At 35.1% G+C, this 22742-nt stretch overlaps 3 protein-coding genes across 3 annotated transcripts in view; 1 reads left to right on the top strand and 2 right to left on the bottom strand.

The window, feature by feature from the left end:
* The first annotated feature begins 3093 nt into the window (after nt 1-3093).
* LOC139493125 (ganglioside GM2 activator-like) lies at nt 3094-8321 on the top strand. The gene is made up of 4 exons (XM_071281290.1): nt 3094-3278; nt 5705-5894; nt 6476-6656; nt 8067-8321. Exons 1-4 carry the CDS (start codon nt 3206-3208, stop codon nt 8181-8183), a joined length of 561 nt encoding a protein of 186 aa, XP_071137391.1. The 5' UTR covers nt 3094-3205; the 3' UTR covers nt 8184-8321.
* LOC139493120 (uncharacterized) lies at nt 8292-10461 on the bottom strand. Its single transcript, XM_071281283.1, has one exon. It carries the CDS (start codon nt 10369-10371, stop codon nt 8494-8496), a length of 1878 nt encoding a protein of 625 aa, XP_071137384.1. The 5' UTR covers nt 10372-10461; the 3' UTR covers nt 8292-8493.
* A 3256-nt stretch (nt 10462-13717) lies between these two features.
* LOC139493119 (activating signal cointegrator 1 complex subunit 3-like) overlaps nt 13718-22742 on the bottom strand; it is a 221832-nt gene continuing 212807 nt past the window's right edge. Inside the window, exons 43-46 of the mRNA XM_071281281.1 lie at nt 18592-18683; nt 16411-17738; nt 15384-16102; nt 13718-14806 (exon numbers count right to left, since the gene is read on the bottom strand). Of these exons, the coding sequence (XP_071137382.1) occupies nt 17415-17738; nt 18592-18683 (416 nt within the window). The 3' untranslated portion in view covers nt 13718-14806; nt 15384-16102; nt 16411-17414. The remainder of the gene's footprint in view (nt 14807-15383; nt 16103-16410; nt 17739-18591; nt 18684-22742) is intronic.

The following is a 22742-nucleotide window of genomic DNA, read 5'->3' as shown; positions in this document are numbered from 1 at the left end:
AGGAAAAACGGTCATCTAAATACCAGGTTCTATAACAATCGAGACGATTTTAATTTTGAATTTATGAAAATGGCAGTATACGCTATACATTTATCGTTTTGGGATACCATACGGCATATTGTGTTAATAGTGACAACAAGGTAAATAAACTCATCATAGATACCAGGATTAAATTTTGTATTAACGCCAGACACGCGTTTCGTCTACAATAAACTCATCAGTGACGCTCGAATCCAAAAAAGATAAAGTTGAATAGCATTGAGGACAAAAAAATCCTTAAAAAGTAATCCATGCTTCACAGAGAAACTAGTGATCAATTTACTGGAGTTTCTCATTGGCAGCATATTTGTTTTTATTGTTGAGGTAGACTTTTTCAGATAGTTGTCTGCATTTCTATTGGAACCATTTGCTCACCTCCCTTGTCCGATCTCTTCCTATTTTTATATGAGTCGGAGTTTCTTCAGACACTTGTCAACAAAAAACCAAATCAATGAAACCCGATCAGTTAATTTCACATTCAGATATATTGATGTTATTCTTTCCTTTAACAATCTAAACTTTTCTGATTGAGTTTCATTAATATATACTCCAGAACTAAGAACAACAGACACGGCTTCATTTGCCTAACTTTACTGATTTAAACCTCGAATTTGAGAAAAACGGTCATCTAATTACCAAGTTGTATAACAAGCGAGACGATTTTAATTTTGAATTATCAATTTCCCTTACCTTAGTAACAATATACCAACTTCACCTGCAGATGAGATATACTTTTCCCAACTCGTTCGGTATTAAAGAGCTTGCAGCTGCTACTCATATACTTTATAAAACCTCACTAGTGTCTGAAAATGAAGTTTACCCAAAGAACGTTTTGTCCTGTTTCTAAAATGTTAATTGGTAATCTATTTGAAATATGGAACTCTGATTTCGTTATACTCAATAACAAGAATAATAAAATCAAAGTTCTATATTTTTATTAGATTGGTTAAATTTGAAGACCTTGTTAAAAATTCCGTATCAACTTCACAAATAATACACGATGGTCTTAAAGTATAGATTCAAGGAACTGGAATGCTTTTGTTTATCATCATCTTTATTACGTGAAAGTTCTCTTTTTTTAACCTTAACTGTTAATCCATTTTTGATTATATGATCATGACGTGGATCGTACGTACTTAGGCAGCAACCATTTGATTTTCTGGGGGGGGGGGGGGGGGGGGGGGGGGGCTATGGTTTTTTTTGGAAAAAAAAGTTTGTTTCCAGTTTTTGGAGAAAAAAATAATTTGTTTTTGATTCTGAGAAAAAAAAATTGTTTGTTTCACCCTCAGCTGCCACTATATGTAATGCTAAAATTGAAAGAAAAAATTTGTTTTCAACTTGTCGCGAAAAAAATTGATTGTTTTTCGCCGCAGGGGAAAAAAAAAATTTGTCCAGAAAAAAAAAACATAGCCCCCCCCAGAAAATCAAATGGTTGCTGCCTTATATACATCTCGCCATTGTGTTATAGTGCTATGGTAATTTTTGAGATCTTGTCTTTAATTTTGGCTTATGTACTTTATCTATATGCCATTTTGTGTAGTATTTTGTTAAACAGTTATTTGCTTTTGCAGTGCTTCAGATTATAAATGTGTACCCAAATTTTAACTTTCCTTCTGAATCATTATTTTCTCAATGTACTCTTTATAATGATACTCATTCTTACAAAAAATGTGACGCCACCACCCCTATACCATTAAAATGTGAATTGCGTTTAAATGTTATTAAAGTTATATGAAATTTCAAAAATAAATAAAATAAAACATTTTCATATACCTGAATGGGTAAGTTTTACTCAAAAAGTAGTGAACGTGATCTTTTTTCTAAAGGAAAAAATCTTTATAAAATCAAAATCTTCATACGTGCTCTGTATTTATCGTTTATTAAACAAAAAACTCGAAAGATATTAAACTATCGATCAACAACCACTAAATGAAATATTATTTATCGACAATACGTTATATGTGTATTAACTATTAAAAACGTGTATAGCATATGCATGCATTGGCGTTCAAATATTCTGTTTGAGCGTCCCTCATTTTAAATCATGCGATTTATAACGTTTCGTCGAGTTAAAACCAGTGCCGATCATCTCTTTTTTAATTAAAAGAGTGCTGACCACTTAGTTTACAGAAGTTATTCCCCTTTCGAAATAGAAATACATGAAAGAAATATTATTATTTGACCGATACCCTCCTGTTGCCTTTGAGGTGGTACCCAACACCTGACTAAAATATATTTGGCTCGTTTAATTTTCATAAAATTTTGACAAATTATTTACTTTGACCCTTTAACAAAAATATAAAAAATTCAACAATTTTAACCATTATATCAGAAAAATTACACTGGGTATATAGCAGTTTGACGGGGGTCTCATTTGGGGAGTTCTGATCCCGGATCCCGCTTACTGCTTTGTTAGATTCCCGTATCCCGCTTACACTATGTACCTAAGCAATTCTCATTTTTTTGTAATTTCCCGTGTCATTTCCCGTTTTCCCGGCACAATAATTTGACTTTCACGTATCACGATTACATAAAAACGACAATCCCGCGTCACGCTTAGACCCCAATGAAACCCACAATGACAGGCACCAATTTTGATCACTAAGAAACTTAATATTCCCTTTACAGCACAACGTAATTAAAACGTTTAGCTGACTTTACAGAGTTATCTCCCTGTAGTGTTAGTTACCACCTTAAGTAAGAGTAGCTGTTTCATGAAATATGAACATTTCCGTTTTCACCGAAACTTCAATGCCTGAGACCAGATTAGTCTTTTTAGTAAATTTAAAAGTGATTGTGTCTTATTTCTGATCATGTACTCTAACTGAAGTTTGGATTCTCATAGCGAGTGCTACAGGCAAAAAAAAAAAGGCGACTTTTTTTAAGCCTGATTGGTGTCATCGTTATGGATTTATTAGATTTGAACGTAGGGAAACAGCTTTTCCTTTTTGATCGTGTTTAACCCCACCGCCAAGAATTTTATATACTTTTAAGTGTTTACGGGTAGATAAGAGAACATTCTATGTTCACCATGCTGTATGTAGGTAGAGTGCACCAGGAAGTCAGATAACAAACATCTTCACTATCTTGTCTATCTCTTTCTGTAGAGTGTTTTAGGACGAAGGGAATCACATTTTATCAAGTGTTTAAGGAACGAAGGGAGACTATGGGATATTGCGTACTTGTTGTATTGTGTGTGCTGTCTTTTGTCCAGCTGTCCTTACAATGGGCAGATTGTGGTATGTAATCTTTTTTGCGATGTGACTGACAGTAATACATAGTAATTACTAAGGGAGCTACCATTTGATTTTTAGGGGGGGGGGGGGGGGGCTAGGATGAAAAATTGTGTCCTGCCTTTTTTTTCAGTTGTAATCTCTGTCCTGCCTTTTTATTTTTCACTCTATTCGGTCCTGCCTTTTTTTTTATTAGTTTATCCTGACTTTTTTTACCTAAATTGTCATCCTGCCTTTTTTTTTGCGCAAACTGTCTCATCCTGCCTTTTTTTTCACTCAAAACTCCTGTCCTGCCTATTTTTTCAAATTTCATCCTAGCCCCCCCCCCCCTAAAAATCAAATGGTAGCTCCCTAACCGATTATTTTATTTAAATGTTTAGAACTGTTTTCACTGTTTTCACTGTTTTCTCACGAAAAAAATATCTCAACGTTCTCAGATAATCTTTATCCGTATTATCAACTGATTCCGATGTACAATACTAATTATATGCTAATGTACATGTACCTATAAATACCACTAAGTATAGTGGTCATGCTTTGTCTCGACATATTGGTGAACCAACAAATCTGTAGAGATATACATTTGGAGCCTTACTTTAGGTGAATATACTCTACAATGACATATTTGTATTGTATTATATTATCGGATGTACGTTGACCTCTAGACCTCCAGAAAACGAGTATATTGACCCCTCATTTGGCTTGATTGTGTACAAGGGACAATTTACTAATAGGTTATTTTTCTAATCAAATATATATTCAGCAAAAATGTTGTTTTTTTCTATCTAAAATCATGATATTTAATAAAAATGTATCTTACCCAAAAAATTATTACCCAAATTCCGAGCATAGTTATGCAGAGAAGATATATAAAATGTGTCAACACAAACCTACATGTGCTTATCTTTTAAAAAACAAAAAGTTTGTCTTTCCAAAGGCTGAAAATATCATAATCAAAGAAACCAATTTTTGAATAAATGCTCAATGTTTCGACCCTATTTTATCTCTCAAAGTAGCACATTAATATATACAATGTATATATATATATATTACTATAGATAATTTAGCTGATCTGTAACAATAACATCTTCATGCCTTATATATCATGAACTGTAGTACGCCGCTAGATTAAAACTGACGAGGAAAGGTAACACACGGCCAGCGAAAGCTCTTTTTTTTTGAGAGCCCAGGTGGTCGTGTGGTCTAGCGGGACGGCTGCAGTGCAGGCGATTTGGTGTCACGATATCACAGTAGCATGGGTTCGAATCCCGGCGAGGGAAGAACCAAAAATTTGCCAAAGCAAATTTACAGATCTAACATTGTTGGGTTGATGTTTAGACGAGTTGTATATACATTATGTACACAGCCATGTATCACCATCATTGATGGCGATCCGATGGATACATCTGTTGTAGAGTTGTCACTGACTCAGACGTACTTATCAATAAAATTATTTTCTGTGACTGTATATTACATTAATTTGTAGGATCCTTTACTATAGATAATTTAGCTGATCTGTAACAATAACATCTTCATGCCTTATATATCATGTACTGTAGTACGCCGCTAGATTAAAACTGACGAGGAAAGGTAACACACGGCCAGCGAAAGCTCTTTTTTTTGAGAGCCCAGGTGGTCGTGTGGTCTAGCGGGACGGCTGCAGTGCAGGCGATTTGGTGTCACGATATCACAGTAGCATGGGTTCGAATCCCGGCGAGGGAAGAACCAAAAATTTGCGAAAGCAAATTTACAGATCTAACATTGTTGGGTTGATGTTTAGACGAGTTGTATATATATATATATATATATATATTATCACATATTTGAATTGTCACTGTGACAAATACCTTGTATGCACATTTTTGTCAGAAGTTCACTGTGGGATCAAAACTGGATCGCATGCCCTAACAGTATATCTGTTTAATTCATATCAACTATAGATATCAACAAGTAAAACTCTCGACAAAAAATACGTCGAAATGGGGTATGAATATTTGGTTTGGTAAGCTTGGAGAATCGTATCATGTAGTTAATCCACTTTATCACGTAAGGTCAAAATGTGGATCTTTAATGTATTGTCTCGTGTAGAGTGATACCAATGTTCTCCTTTCGCTGCAAAGTTATCCTTATCCAATATACCCTCACTTACCATTTACCTCATTGATTTGTTTCCCTCAGTTTTAGTCTGTAACCAGGTTTTTTTTTCTCTCTCAATTTTATAAATTTCTAACAGCGGTATACTACTGGTGCCTTATTTACCAGTGGCAACTCCAATAATCTTCCCCGAAATTCACCCCGAACGTGTTTTATAACATGAACTATTGTATTCATTGTTCATTTGCTCTCGTTTTAAACATTCTTTATTTGACACCGGATGATTAGCAACACACAATCAATCAGGCTTTATCATGATACGTTTTATCATATTACAGGTTCTGGACGGGGAAGTTTGATACATGTATCGAGTCTAGATATTAACTCCGCTAGAGGCAATTTGACAGTACATTTTGAGGGATCCATAGAGTCAGCCTTACATGCCGCACCTAAGCTCAATGTTACCATAGAGAAGAACTTGAATGGGCCATGGTCAACTGTTCCGTGTATAAACAAAATAGGATCATGGTAATTATGTTAACTTGGTCATGACTTTTACAATAACTATGTTATAAAAAAAACCATTGATCATTTAATGAAGTAATTGACTAAAATTCAGCGTTGGTATCGTCCTAATGGAAAGACCTGGTATCATATATATACCCATAATGTGTTAGAATACCGTAGATGAATCTAGCTATTCTTTGTAGGTCCTCCATAAGTCATAGCTCCTGTCATTTGTATGTATTTATACATCCATGACCTTCAAATGTTATTGGTTTAGTGTTCTTTGTGAATTCCAGAAAAGCGTCTTAGGCGCACCTAAATTATAACGTCTTATTTTCATTAATTACTTAGAGACATTTTTCTTGTGTTGTCTCCATTAGGAATGCTCATAAACATTTTTGCTGTCCTTTTCGTAGGTATTGTGTTTGGCTTTCTGACTTCTTGTATGGAGACCCTGATTGTTAGTCGCCAAACTAGTGCGTATATCTAATAAGATAATAGTACAATTTATATACCTACATCTACACAGAAAATGTACGATCAATATATTTACTAATTATATATTTGCGAAAACTAATTGTAGAATATCTTTATTATTTCAGCCTTTACGATGGAATGTGTGATTTCGTCAAAACATTTTTTAACCAGAACACCTGTCCTAAAGTACTTCGAGGGTCAGGATGTAGTGGACTCAGTATTTATGACCCGATTCCTTACCATCTAGATTCAATAGTATCTTTCGATTTGTCTAAGGCAGCAGAAGGTGTAAAAAGCCGATTGACGGTTAGTATATATAAACCCCAATTCGTTCCGCCTAGACTCGCTAGTATACGGCATCCTAAGGTTTAAGCTTAATGAGCCGACAGTACTAACGATTCATTACCATCTAGATTCAATAGTATCTTTTGATCTGTCTAAGGCAGCAGAAGGTGTAAAGAGTCGACTGACGGTTAGTATATTATAACGTAAAGTAAAATAACTCAATATCCAAAAGTTGTAATATTTTTGCGTTTTTGAAAATCGAATTGCGAGTAAACATTGTTCCATACAGTGTAAATAGGCTGACAGCTCAATTTCGTGTATTATTTTTTAAATTTATGAAAAACAGGATTTCACGTTTTGTTTTGTCTATTGTTAATTTTCATCATTTTTAGACTTATACCTCGAATTTGGCATAAGCGTCCATCTCAGTACCAGTATGATAATTAAGACGATTTTAATATTGTTCGGTAGTCAAAAGCTTGTAGCTGCTACTCAGTCGTTTGTTGATATACATGTGGTTTCTAATTGTTTCTCGATTCTCGCTTTGTTTATAGATTGTATGTTGGTTTTCCTTTTTGATTGAATTTGTTTGATGCGTTTGGGCTTTTGATTTTTCGATTAGCTTAGGCACTTTATATTAAGAATTTTCCTCTCAGTTTTGTATTTTTGTTATTTCACTTTTAACAATATTCATGGGGCCAATTATGGCTTGCTGTTCGGTGTGAGCCAATGCTCTGTGTTGAGGCCGCACTTTGGCCTTTAATGTATAGTTCACTTTTACAAATTGTGACTAGGATGGATAGTTGTCTCATTGGCACTCATTGGTAATATGTATTTGTTTTTATTTGTAATTAAGATTATAACACAATGTTGACTTTTATTATGTGTTTATTTTGCTTACACATTCTTGTCAATTTAATGGAATTCTATACGACTGTCATACAAGAAACAGGTTAATCTAGCTATAAAACCAGGTTTAATCCACCATTTTTTTTACCTAGGGAAATATCTGTACCAAGTCATAAATATGATAGTTGTTTTCCATTCGTTTGACGTGTTTCAGCTTTTGATTTTGCCTTCTGATAAAAGACTTTCCTTTTTGATTTTTTGATTTTTATTTGTTGCTCCGAATACGACTTCCTGCCATACTGACCACAGTTATAGACTGTTTCACTCAATCGGTTAATGACCTTTTAACATCGGTATACTTATGTTGCCTTTATAGACAATGTGTCTTAAATCAACACTTCAAGTATACAATTTCGAAATCGACTGAATATTCATTATTGTTGCTCGCTAAACGTTCATTCGAAACTGTTTCATGCATATATTTAGAACGAAAAATTATTTATTGAAATTAAAAAAAAAAATGTTAGTGTGTGCCATGGAATTATTTCGTCTTCGTCAACAATGTTATCGTTTTATTTACAGGGAACAGCATTGAGAGTTCAGATGGAGATGTTACAAGGGAACAAACTCGTCGGGTGTATATCGATGTTTATTACACTGGAATTACCTTGTACTGGATTTGGATTCGGATGCAAATAATTGACCGAAAATTTAATTTCTACATTTGTGAAATTTCAATATTTGGAAAAAACTGTCTCCTAAATAAATCTTATATCAACTTGGATATAAAATGGTTATAAAAAAAAATTTGAATAACACTAAAAAGATTTTAATTGAGTTTTGTTATTTCAAATTTAAAACAAATCTGCAATCAAAAGTAATTAACTGGCCATATGAATATATCAACAATCTGCGAAACTTATATACATATTGCGAAGTAAAAGCATAATTAGTATTCTTGAAAGGTAATGAATCGAAATGCATAATATATTCCAACCCTTTTTAAACTTTATCTATTACTATTGAAGTCTGGAACTATATAAACCACCCCTTTCTGTGTATCCTTTGACCTTTTCCCGCCTTTGTAAGTAAACGTTCCGATAAAAAGAGTGCTGTCACCATACAGAGCCAAACTCCACGGACGTTCTATTCCACAAGACTTTGTATCAATGTAGTGGTCGAGTAAACCGTTAAGATCAAGAATATGTAGAAGGTCATTGCCAACATCACATATTAAGATCTGCCCATTTAATGTACAAACAAGATCTGTTGGGTTGAACAGGTTCAGTGTGTTATTCTGGATTGGGTTGTATGTAAATTGTATGTTTCCATCCTTTGAAAGTGATATTATCCGCCCACTCTCTGGTGTGATGGAATCTATTACAAGTAAACTGTTGGAATATCCGCCGACAGTAATCCTGTTTGGCACAGTAAAATGTATTGGCTGACCATTTCCAAACGTGTTTGTCACTACACCGTTCGAAGTAATCATCACAACAGTTCCTTTTATGTTTTCGTAATCGTCTGTCAATTTTCGGGCGGAATCAATAAGACCGACAGAGATCATACTAGAATTTTCCTGCAGGTTAACGTAAACAGAAACCGGATTTTGAGGTTTAAAATCCTTAACCAGTGTTAACTTTCCTGACGGGTATTCACGTTTGCGCAATTTACAGTTATCAAAGTCCGTAATAAAAAGATCGCCGTTTCCGGCCAAAGAGAATCCTAGAACGTTCGTCATAACGGGTGGCAAATCTCGAGCGCGTTCACTGTTATTGATAAGTTCCAATCGTCGGCTTCCTGCGCAGCCTACCCATAATGTATCGTTTTGAGCTAAACAAATTGATGTAACGGACGACAAACTTGTATTTAACGTTTTGAGTTCTAGGCCACTAGTTAACCTAGACGATCTGACTACATTGTCAATTAGTGGAACGTCACTTTGCACCATGTCATCATTTTGTTGAACTGCATTCCGTACCCGGTTATTAATTTGGGCAGTATTATTAGTAGGTTCGACATCAAACGTGTGTTGTCTTTCAATCCGTCTACTAAATCCGAGTGATCCGAATTCCTGTTGTATATCATTTTCGGTCAGATTACCTGTTAAGAACTCGACATGAGCGATTTCTGTACCTTCCGGTGCTAGTATATTGAGTGAGGACATGAGCAGTGTTGCGACGTCAGAAGTACTGTTAGGCTGAATAAGTTTTCTCAATTTTATTTGGTTTTCTTTCAGTTCTTTCATTTGTTGTGATAAGTTGACTTTATGTCCTGAGAACTTGCTTATTCTGTCCTCTGAATATCTATACAGTTCTGTATAATGATGTTTTAAACATTTATCTACAGCTAATTTCAATGCACTTGCTCTCTTTTCCATTTGTAATTTCAAACCTTCTATGTTTTTCTCGTGCGCGCGAATATGCGCCGGTAAAGAGTCAATTCTCTGTTGGGTTTCCGGAATGAACCTAGATTCCACATCGTTAAGAACTGTTTTTAATTCTTTCCTTTTCTTGTCTAACAGCGCTTTCAGATCTTGGAATGTATGTCCGGAATGATTGCCAGTCACACAGTTTGCGCAAGCACATTGATTACACGTGACGCAGTACATGGAGCATGCATTATGGTGTAAAGTGCACTCCAAATTGAAAACCGAACTCTCAAGAATTTCCTCGTTTAGATCTTTGACGGCAGATATCTGATGGTTCCGAGTGGCTTTACCGCGTTCGTGAATTTTCTTGCAATCACTACAAAGTAATTCTGAGCAGTCAACACACTTCCACTTGATTGTATTTTTGTCACATAACTGACATAACGCCACCGTTTGTGCTAGGCCGTCCGCAACTTGCACGTTTGGAGATTGAGGGTCCTTAAAATAACGCAGCATATTCCAAAATAAAACAAGTGTTCAACATGAAAATACAAAGTTCAACATGTACATAAGAAAGTTTAAATTACATGGACTGCCAGGTTTTAATTTATTGTATTGGGTAATCACGCATTATTATTCGTGTTTTGTTTAAAGTAAACATTTAAATATTTGTATCGCTGTTTTATTTTACACTTAGTTTAAATAATATCTACATTTTTTATATTTATTGCACGCCTGATGCGTTAGAAAAAGGAGGGGTACTCAAAAACTATAAGAGCGTATGCCGATTCCATTTTGTCTTTTAATCATACTGGTGTTTTCGCATGAACTATCATCGGCATACTGAGTCCAGAATGCATCGTTTTATGCATAGTACCACAAATTAAATTAACAAAACTACCGATCTCCAAGGAATTAATTCATTTATTAATATCAATCATTACTGATCGGTTTCTTTGATTATACCAAAAGTTTGTAAACACGATCCAAACAATAGGTAGTTTGGTTGACCTATTTCCACCTTGTAATACGTATCAGTAGATTGTTTTCACGGTAACTTTAAGCTATTTGTACAAGAAAACAGTCGGTGATTATTAAATGGAAGATTGCCACTGAATGAAGTTAAATACCCTATATCTCAAATAATAACATTGAAAACATTCGATCTTTATGTTACGTTATAATACGCTACCAAACAAAATAGGTATGCCACTAGTTGATATTCTTTGAATTGGTTTTAAAAATGCCTTGCAAAAGGTCTACATCGGTTTCTGTTCTTAGACAATATGATCTTTTGTATGCACAGAGTTTACACACGATCGTGTAAAATTATCAAGCTGAAGCATTTCTGATGAATTTAAGTCTAGAAAAGCACTTTGGATACACACAATTTGTAAATCATGTTTTGTGTGGGCTTTGTTTAATACTTAGAACTAAATGTTAGTTTTATATCATATCACTAAGGTTTACATTTGCCCAATATCACTTCTAATTTCCGTTGGTCAATGTCACAAGATTTCTAGGACACAGGTATCAATTGTTCAAAGCTGGGTTTTCCGTTTAAAACTTTGTGTCAGGGATTGAAGATTCTCCATCTGGAAACTGATTTGATATAATAACTTCTTGAACTTGTGAAGTGTTGCCTTTTTTCCTTCATATTTTAAGGCTATTTGGCATTCCTGGTTTTATCAAATGTTTCCTTTAAGATATTGATTTAATTCATATGTACAACACATCTTATTTAATAGGTGGTCCAAATTTAGGTTTTAAGAAAGTATTCTTCAAACACCCTCAGGTTAGCTATAAAACCCAGGTTTTATCCACCATTTACTACATAAGCAAATGCCTGTACCAAGTCAGGAATATGGCAGTTGTTATCCATTCGTTTGATGTGTTTGGGCTTTTGATTTTGTCATTTGATTAAGCTGGGGTCACACATTCACGATTTTTACTGCCGTCCTTGACAGGACCATTCCCGATTAAAATTTGTCAAAAGTCTGATCAAGATCCTGTGAATCGTGGATGGACGGTCCTACTAAAAAGCGCCCGGGAGCGCCCGGGAAAAGAAAAAGCGCCCGGAGAAGGAAAATTAGCGCCCGGAGAAGAAAAATTAGCGCCCGGAGAAGAAAATTAGCGCCCGGGAGAAGAAAATAATAATATTTTATAACAATATTTTTTCTCCTTAAAAAATAACTAATCTTTGCTTGTTTTGTCCTTAATATAAATGGGGATATGTACGATGCTACATCTAAAGTGTTGTTGTACTTTTACATTTTAGATTTCAAAATTGTATATTAAAGTAAGTAAATAAATATAAATAAGAGTATATAGAAGAATCATGAAAGACATTGTCCTCGATCAAAATGTATACATGTAGTTTGTTACTAAAAATAATCGGTGCCTGAGGTCTAACATTTTCGCAACGGCATGGTGAACACTTTTTTATACAGATGCTGAGATAGATTTATTATATCTTTTTTATAAAACTAAAACTGTTTCAATGGCTATGGTTATCAGGGTTTAAATGCTTAGACTTAAATTTAAACCAAACTTCTGTTTTTTACTCCCTTGTTTTAACTACGGTACATATCGTTTTTGAAAAACATGTCTTTTGATGTCTTACATGTTATAAATCTTCCGCATAAACTGTGATCCATTATTATCAGTCTTTCGAAATAGTATTCATATATTATTGTTAAAATTGAAATATTCATACTTGTTTTTGTGCTTTATTACAAACGTATATATTATCTGAATTGGCAAATTACTTGTCTAAAATAAAAAAAAATCAATTTTTATAACTTAACAAAGGTGTCTCATACCAATAAAATATAAATATATTTTTCCCGGGCGCTTTTTCTGTTCCCCGGGCGCTATATTTTCTTCTCCGGGCGCTTTTTCTTTTCCCCGGGCGCTTTTTCTTCACCCGGGCGCTCCCGGGCGCATTTTAGTAGGACCCTGGATGGAAATTCGATTTGTATCTTTCGCCAGGTAAAATTCGACCGAGTCTGTCACGACTGCGTCCCGATTCTACCGAATGTAATCCGACTGAGATCAGATAGTGACAAGACATTGAACCGACGCTGACGGAAGTTATCCGTTCGAAAGCTGTCGGCATAATCGGGATGATCAGGTACTGTCGGAACGTAATCCTATCACGGTCCGCTCTATCGCATTGCAAACGGCTTTGTCTGGTCTCAGTCGTATTGTATTCTGTTATTGTCGGGACTTCTCCAGATCATTCCCGTTCCACAGGACACCGTCCCGAATACACAGAACATTGTTAGGAATTCGATCCGATACAGCAGAATCTGTCACGACATAGGCACGATTGTAATCCGACTAGACAAAATCGGCTGAGTTTCCCCGAATGTTACAGGACGCACTTAACTGTCGGGGTGCTTTGCCGAACTATTCGGACCCTTCCCGACCAGTAGGAATCTGTTACGAACTAAATCGACTGCGTTCAGACAATAATAGGACATTCCAGATAATTGAGGATATTAATCCGACTTTTTCACTTTTCGTGTCGTATCGCTGTCTGATCTCAAACGGGAGCAATAATCGGCAATGTGTGAACCCCGCATTAGGGACTTTCCGTTTCCTTTAGAGTTCAGTAATTTCGTGATTTTACTTTTTTTTTTAAACAAACATAGGTCCATGTTGGTTATTTAAGACCTGGTTACTAATACATTATTTGCTTTCATATTTTGGTTTTTAAGCAGAAGCATTCCTGATGAATTTAATTCTAGAAGTACTTTGGATACACACAATTTGTAAAGCATGTTTTGTGTGGGCATTTTCGTTTCGATATGTATAAATAACTGGCTCATAATTTTCATTGATCAGACTATAAAACAAGTTCACCTTTTCATTGTTTTTATTCATTCTCACATCTCAATTAAAACTTTTTCACATTTTCCATATTTAATCAGTTAAATCAATCTTCCCACGCGTAACTAACTCTGTCTTTGATTTTTACAAGTCAAATACAGGATATAATTAAATTACATTTTATCAGATGCAGAGTACAACATGTATAGCACTATAGTTTAGACTTAAGGAACACTAGAAGTGCTTGGATGGTGGACACCATCAAAGCCGAATTAACACAAGCAAATCTTTCAACAGAATTCTGTTATTCCTGTTCAATTGCAGTACTAACTAAAGTTTAGAAATAAAACATTTTGAATATCCTGTAAAACAAAGTGATGAAATGACTGAATGCTAATGTTTCCACTGTCAGACCTGTAATTGACAGCAGACATCCTAAGATAAGTCGCTTTACATTTTGTGTCAAAATATGCAAATTGCAAATGGTCTGGAACTGCAAAAAAATTCAAGTATTTCTACCGAGTAAGTTAGTTGACTGTAAGAAAAGTTTGTATCTAAACAAAGCTACAAATAATGTTTTAAGAAAGACCTGTATAGTTATATAGTGCATTGACCAATAAAATGGGCAATGATATGTTTGCTTGGGTAAATTTGCGTTAAAATACCTCCATCAATTTAGCAATACACATATCACATTTAGTTAAATATTGTTTTTTTTTAATTATTTTTTATATTTTTTGCCTCAATTCATAAAACTTAAATAGAAGGCTCTATAGGTATGAATAACTTTCTGATAATAGCTGGATTTACTCTGTTTATAATTTACCTTGGTAGGTAGATAAGGTTGTCAATATCCAAACATGTGATAAAATAGCTACAATCAATCATACATGAGGAGGTAGTCTTGGGATTCCAACAAATATGTTATAATATACTCTCTTTTAATTCGTTTAACAAATCTATGGAGATAGGAAGGTGTTGTTTTTTCTACTTCCTGTTAATCTTATACTTTCCTCGACCGACATATTAATAACAATCACAACATGATATTATGTCAACACACATTTGCAATACAAATAAAAGCATGGTATATCTTATACAACTAAAACCAATTTGTCTTAAAGTCATAAGAAACCTCAAATCAAAAAAAATTAATGCATATGATTTTTATAACTCAATGGATAGTTTTCATTATAAAACTTATGTATATATACTTTTTTCTGAAGAAAATTCTTTAATTTATTCATATTTAGAAGAAGTTTACTTTATTTGAATAGCTTCCTTCCAGCAAGCTATTCCCCCGACATATTTTCCGTATGCAAGGTGACCTCAGTGTGACCCATCTCGTAAAAATCCGGTGACCACAATACGCATGGATGTCCTTAAAATAAACTATTATCTGAATTTACATGTTAAACACGTGCTCAATTTCCATGCTTTTTTGTTTATTTTTCGTCAATTGTTGACAAACAGGTGACAATCGTTAAACTTCAGCTTCAAAACACGAACTTTAATTACCTGCCATATTTTCACAACAACATTGACCGATTGAGAAAAAAAATTGACAATTATACGAAATTTACACGAAAAAAATGATAAATTCGAGCACAGAAGACGAAGTTTAGGATGTTTGTATGCATTAGTTCAAGAATTGGAAGAACATTATTTTTCACCGGTCACTCGTTTCTTCTGACTTTAAACATGATCTATTTTTCACCTTGAGTTTTTGGTCCAAAAAAAATTAAAGTGGACCTATTTTTGAACACTTTTTATTCATTTTTCATATACTCTTCAAGTGATTCTAAACAAGCAAATGCTTATAAAAATACAGTGTAATCAATTTACCTTCTAAGTAACTAATGTTTTTTTGTCAAATGTACAAGCCAATTTTTAAGATAAGTATGGGAGGGTCATGACTTTGGTTTGTTTAATTGTCAACAATCAAGACATATTTAATTGTAAAAACTTTGGTCAAAGCATATGCCAAGAAAAAGGGGTTCAACCATCTATAAATTTTCAACCTTAGCTGTTAATTCTGAACAAAAAAAGAGAATGGAACTTGAAAATTATCCTGTGATGAATCACAAGTTAGCTGTAATTAAAAGAAAATAGAAATCATAATCCAACTCTTAACAGATATTGATATAAAACAAACATGCACCAATTAATATATGACAACAATATTTGTGACTAAGTAAAAAGTATTATCAATATAAAAACTCAAACCAGATGCTCCACAGGGTGCAGCTTTATATGACCGCAGAGGTCTAACCCTGAACAGTTGGGGCTAGTATGGACACAACATTCAAGCTGGATACAGCTCTGAATTTGGATTGTGATTAAATATTTGACACAGCATAGGTTTCTGACACAGAATGAATGTGGTCTAATGAACTTAAATTATTTTTTTTTGCTTTTGAGCAATTCACTTTACTGTTAAATATTAATCCTCTCAAAAAAAACAATTTGAAGAAATTTTCTTTTTAATTTCTGAAATCTGAAATGAGAAAATTTGACCCCCCCCCAATTTTTTTTCACCTCCCCCTTTCCCTTATTCCAAAAATGATCTCAATTCAAATTTCTAATGGAGTTTGCAACAATAACTACTCATTTAAATACATCATAAAATATTTAAATATAAAATGTCATAGTTAAAATTAATATTAATAATAATTAATAGTAACTTCTAAAAAAATAAATGGGGAATGTGTCCAAAGGGACACAGATGATGCCCCCGCTAGCAAATAACGTTACAAAGGGACTTAAATCAAGAACTGTAAAAGTGAAGCTGCCAAAAATTGAACTTAAACTGAGTTAATTAAGAGGTAATAAGCATTATATACACATTTCATTAAATTTAGTTCAGACAAACTTAAGTTAAGAGAACAGAAACTAAAAAATTCTTCAATTTCCAATTGTAAAGGGGCATAACTCTAGAATGGTAATCAAAGTGCTTGTAATCACTAAATGGTTATAAAAGACTGCTTTAATTTACCAGTTGGTAGTAGAGTGAATATTGCATTGTATATTGTATATATAGCATTGATTTAAGTTGATTTAACTACTATTCTGGACAAAGAAAGATAACTCCAATTTTCAAAGAAGATTTCATAAAGCATTGGTTTTAGGTGATTCAACAACCATTCTGGACAAAGAAAGATAACTCCAATTTATTGTCTTGAAACTACAAAAATGCTTGTTTTTGGCCTTTTTTCCTAGACTGTTCGCCCAATAACCCACAAAATATATTTCAACCTTCTACTTATGGTATTAAACATTGTGGTACAATTTTAGAACAATTGAAATACTTATATACAACTGTTTGTACTGACACTAGATAAATGCTTTTTTTGGGCCCCTTATTCATAAACCTTAGGGACCATAACCCCCAAAATCAATCCCAAGCTTTCTTTTGTGGTTATTAACATTGTGTTAAAATTTTATTGATTTTGATTAACTTTTACTAAAGTAATTATCCGGAAACCATCCGTCTCCAGACAACGCTGAACTTGATGACGACGGCGATGCCAACGTGATACCAATATACCACTGCAAAAATTTTTGCGGTCGTATAAAAATGTATTCAACCTCATTTAATCTAAGAGACTAGATTAAATAAAAGTAACAATCTTCCACAGTCTGCTCCATAATAAATTTATTGTTTAAATGTCTGCCATAATCCAGATCATCTCTATACCAAGAACTTAGACCATCAATAGTGTGTGTTACAATTGTAGGTCACCAAAATCTAGTTCTCCGACAAGTTCTGTGTTGACCTGTGATTCTATACTAGCAGGTATCACATCCAAACATATGTCATATTGTTGGTCTAGTCCTAAATAGGAATCACTCATCATATATACAGTGTATATCACACGGCCTACAATGTCTGGCATGATTATAGCAATCTGTTGTGAGGACCGACCACGGATGTAGCCCACTCGTTTTAATGCTACAACTTCTTTGTTTTCTATGTCACCCACTAATAGGAACCATCCTTCGTCTTTTGGTTTTGGAAATCGTGGTGCAAAGGCTTTACTGTCATGCTTCTGAAATGTCATATACTTAGAGTTACATTATGTTTGCTATATATATCAATGATTTTGCTTCAAAATGAATTTCATTACAATTCATTTGTTTCCCTGATTTTAATGTGAAGAAAAGAAATGTGGGGTATACCTCAGTATGACAGAAACCTCCAAACACATATCAAATGTGGGGTATACCTCAGTATGACAGAAACCTCCAAACACAGATCAAATGTGGGGTATACCTAGAAACCTCCAAACACAGATCAAAGTGCTAGAGAGCACTGGAAGTAAAGAAAGCATTCATTTTACATTGGGAATTAAAAATGAAACACTTCATTGTACCCAGCAAATTTGGAAGAAAGTTTTAATATTTACATGTGTGAATGATTAAACATTTATAAATATCACAATCCCATTACAGACCAAGATAGACAATTCTATCTGAATTTTGAGACAACATAAATGCAACATCAAAAGGCAACTAAGTTATCATTTGAGATTAGGACCTTGTTATGGCATTTTGTTCACTATAACAAATAACTTTTAATTATAAGATTTACATTAATTTTTTTATAAGTTGATTAAAAAAATATACAATAAATGTGTTAGTGATTTCATTGAAATATCCTTTCTTTGTGTTGTCAAGAAAAAAATCACTGTGTTGAAAATGTTATTTATAGTATAATTTATAAACAATTTTAATTCATGCATGCTTGACTGTAAAATCTCCATGAATAATCTTTATACAGGAGGGATATTCATGTCTTAACAGATTTTGTAATAATGTTGTTTTTTTTGGTCAAAAAAGGGTCTAATCGCACCTTCTTAATACAACCTGGTAGTAAGAGTGAATATTTTTGTCATACTCTACCTTTATTTTGTTTATTCTGTCCATATTAACTCTCAGAACATATTCTTGGTCAGCATGTACCTCCATCCAATTATCATCCTGTATTTTAGCACCTGTATAAAAAAACATCACTTTTCTTATCATTCAATTGATTGGAATAGGTGAAAACGGTGGATTAAATACTCCCATTAGCTAGTCTTAAATGTCATGTCTACTGGCAATGGAAGCCTTGTTAATGATGATCATTGTTTCAATCTTTTGGCATGTTTTACATTTTTGTAGATAATTTAGTCTCTAATCAAATCACTAAAAACTTGTCAGACTTTAGACAATTTTAAGCCTGACAAATGATTTTGACACTTGTAGTTCATAAAGACTCAACGGTTAGCTGTCTTGGTGTGTCTCTCTGTGTTTTATTATGTTGATATGTTGCTGTCTAATATCAGAGCAATAACATGAATCACTTACATGTATCAATTTACCCACCCTATTTTCCCGCACTTCATAAAATTGAGAATGGAAATGGGGAATGTGTCAAAAATACAACTACCTGACCAAAGAGCAGAAAACAGTCAAAGGCTTATTTATATGATTAAAGGTGTACGATATATGACCTTGAACTTGTATTAGGTGCCACACTGGCCATTAGTTCTAAAAGCCTTTCTTTACTAAACCCAAAATCTTCTCCACCTATCAAAACACATTATAATTACCCTAATCCTATCTAAAGAGTTATATTTCCTGGTAATACTGTGTTTTTATAATGCGTTACAATTGTTATTACCTGGTAAAGGTGAATGTATAAGTCGTTTCTCCTGTTCTCCTGTTCCTCCCTCCCACCAACCTTCTAAGAGATAATTAACTTACCTGGTAAAGGTGAATGTATAAGTCGTTTCTCCTGTTCTCCTGTTCCTCCCTCCCACCAACCTTCTAAGAGATAATTAACTTACCTGGTAAAGGTGAATGTATAAGTCGTTTCTCCTGTTCTCCTGTTCCTCCCTCCCACCAACCTTCTATAGATAATTAACTTACCTGGTAAAGGTGAATGTATAGGTCGCTCCTCCTGTTCTCCTGTTCCTCCCTCCCACCAACCTTCTATAGATAATTAACTTACCTGGTAAAGGTGAATGTATAAGTCGTTTCTCCTGTTCTCCTGTTCCTCCCTCCCACTAACCTTCTATAGATAATTAACTTACCTGGTAAAGGTGAATGTATAGGTCGCTTCTCCTGTTCTCCTATTCCTTCCTCCCACCAACCTTCTATAGATAATTAACTTACCTGGTAAAGGTGAAGGTATAGGCCGTTTCTCCTGTTCTCCTGTTCCTCCCTCCCACCAACCTTCTATAGATAATTAACTTACCTGGTAAAGGTGAATGTATAGGTCGCTTCTCCTGTTCTCCTGTTCCTCCCTCCCACCAACCTTCTATAGATAATTAACTTACCTGGTTAAGGTGAATGTATAGGCCGTTTCTCCTGTTCCTCCCTCCCACCAACCTTCTATAGATAATTAACTTACCTGGTAAAGGTGAATGTATAGGTCGCTTCTCCTGTTCTCCTATTCCTTCCTCCCACCAACCTTCTATAGATAATTAACTTACCTGGTAAAGGTGAATGTATAGGCCGTTTCTCCTGTTCTCCTGTTCCTCCCTCCCACCAACCTTCTATAGATAATTAACTTACCTGGTAAAGGTGAATGTATAGGCCGTTTCTCCTGTTCTCCTATTCCTTCCTCCCACCAACCTTCTATAGATAATTAACTTACCTGGTAAAGGTGAATGTATAGGCCGTTTCTCCTGTTCTCCTGTTCCTCCCTCCCACCAACCTTCTATAGATAATTAACTTACCTGGTAAAGGTGAATGTATAGGTCGCTTCTCCTGTTCTCCTGTTCCTCCCTCCCACCAACCTTCTATAGATAATTAACTTACCTGGTAAAGGTGAATGTATAGGCCGTTTCTCCTGTTCTCCTGTTCCTCCCTCCCACCAACCTTCTATAGATAATTAACTTACCTGGTAAAGGTGAATGTATAGGCCGTTTCTCCTGTTCTCCTGTTCCTCCCTCCTACCAACCTTCTATAGATAATTAACTTACCTGGTAAAGGTGAAGGTATAGGTCGTTTCTCCTGTTCCTCCCTCCTACCAACCTTCTATAGATAATTAACTTACCTGGTAAAGGTGAAGGTATAGGTCGTTTCTCCTGTTCCTCCCTCCTACCAACCTTCTTTAGATAATTAACTTACCTGGTAAAGGTGAATGTATAGGCCGTTTCTCCTGTTCTCCTGTTCCTCCCTCCCACCAACCTTCTATAGATAATTAACTTACCTGGTAAAGGTGAATGTATAGGCCGTTTCTCCTGTTCTCCTGTTCCTCCCTCCCACCAACCTTCTATAGATAATTAACTTACCTGGTAAAGGTGAATGTATAGGTCGCTTCTCCTGTTCTCCTGTTCCTCCCTCCCACCAACCTTCTATAGATAATTAACTTACCTGGTAAAGGTGAAGGTATAGGTCGTTTCTCCTGTTCCTCCCTCCTACCAACCTTCTATAGATAATTAACTTACCTGGTAAAGGTGAAGGTATAGGTCGTTTCTCCTGTTCCTCCCTCCTACCAACCTTCTTTAGATAATTAACTTACCTGGTAAAGGTGAAGGTATAGGTCGTTTCTCCTGTTCCTCCCTCCTACCAACCTTCTATAGATAATTAACTTACCTGGTAAAGGTGAAGGTATAGGTCGTTTCTCCTGTTCCTCCCTCCCACCAACCTTCTATAGATAATTAACTTACCTGGTAAAGGTGAATGTATAGGCCGTTTCTCCTGTTCTCCTGTTCCTCCCTCCCACTAACCTTCTAAGAGATAATTAACTTACCTGGTAAAGGTGAATGTATAGGCCGTTTCTCCTGTTCTCCTGTTCCTCCCTCCTACCAACCTTCTATAGATAATTAACTTACCTGGTAAAGGTGAATGTATAAGTCATTTCTCCTGTTCTCCTGTTCCTCCCTCCCACCAACCTTCTATAGATAATTAACTTACCTGGTAAAGGTGAATGTATAAGTCGTTTCTCCTGTTCTCCTGTTCCTCCCTCCTACCAACCTTTTATAGATAATTAACTTACCTGGTAAAGGTGAATGTATAAGTCATTTCTCCTGTTCTCCTGTTCCTCCCTCCCACCAACCTTCTATAGATAATTAACTTACCTGGTAAAGGTGAATGTATAGGCCGTTTCTCCTATTCCTCCCTCCCACCAACCTTCTATAGATAATTAACTTACCTGGTAAAGGTGAATGTATAAGTCGTTTCTCCTGTTCTCCTGTTCCTCCCTCCCACCAACCTTCTATAGATAATTAACTTACCTGGTAAAGGTGAATGTATAGGCCGTTTCTCCTGTTCCTCCCTCCCACCAACCTTCTATAGATAATTAACTTACCTGGTAAAGGTGAATGTATAGGTCGCTTCTCCTGTTCTCCTGTTCCTCCCTCCCACCAACCTTCTATAGATAATTAACTTACCTGGTAAAGGTGAATGTATAGGTCGCTTCTCCTGTTCTCCTGTTCCTCCCTCCCACCAACCTTCTATAGATAATTAACTTACCTGGTAAAGGTGAATGTATAGGCCGTTTCTCCTGTTCTCCTGTTCCTTCCTCCTTCCAACCTTCTATAGATAATTAACTTACCTGGTAAAGGTGAAGGTATAGGTCGCTTCTCCTGTTCTCCTGTTCCTCCCTCCCACCAACCTTCTATAGATAATTAACTTACCTGGTAAAGGTGAATGTATAGGCCGTTTCTCCTGTTCTCCTGTTCCTCCCTCCCACTAACCTTCTATAGATAATTAACTTACCTGGTAAAGGTGAATGTATAGGCCGTTTCTCCTGTTCTCCTGTTCCTCCCTCCCACCAACCTTCTATAGATAATTAACTTACCTGGTAAAGGTGAATGTATAGGTCGCTTCTCCTGTTCTCCTATTCCTTCCTCCCACCAACCTTCTATAGATAATTAACTTACCTGGTTAAGGTGAATGTATAGGCCGTTTCTCCTGTTCCTCCCTCCCACCAACCTTCTATAGATAATTAACTTACCTGGTAAAGGTGAATGTATAGGTCGTTTCTCCTGTTCTCCTATTCCTTCCTCCCACCAACCTTCTATAGATAATTAACTTACCTGGTAAAGGTGAATGTATAG

Source organism: Mytilus edulis, chromosome 10 (genome assembly GCF_963676685.1).
Source record: "Mytilus edulis chromosome 10, xbMytEdul2.2, whole genome shotgun sequence".
Classification (NCBI taxonomy): Eukaryota; Metazoa; Mollusca; class Bivalvia; order Mytilida; family Mytilidae; genus Mytilus; species Mytilus edulis.
Note: the sequence above shows the minus strand (reverse complement) of the source record. Positions and strands in the feature narration are given on the sequence as shown.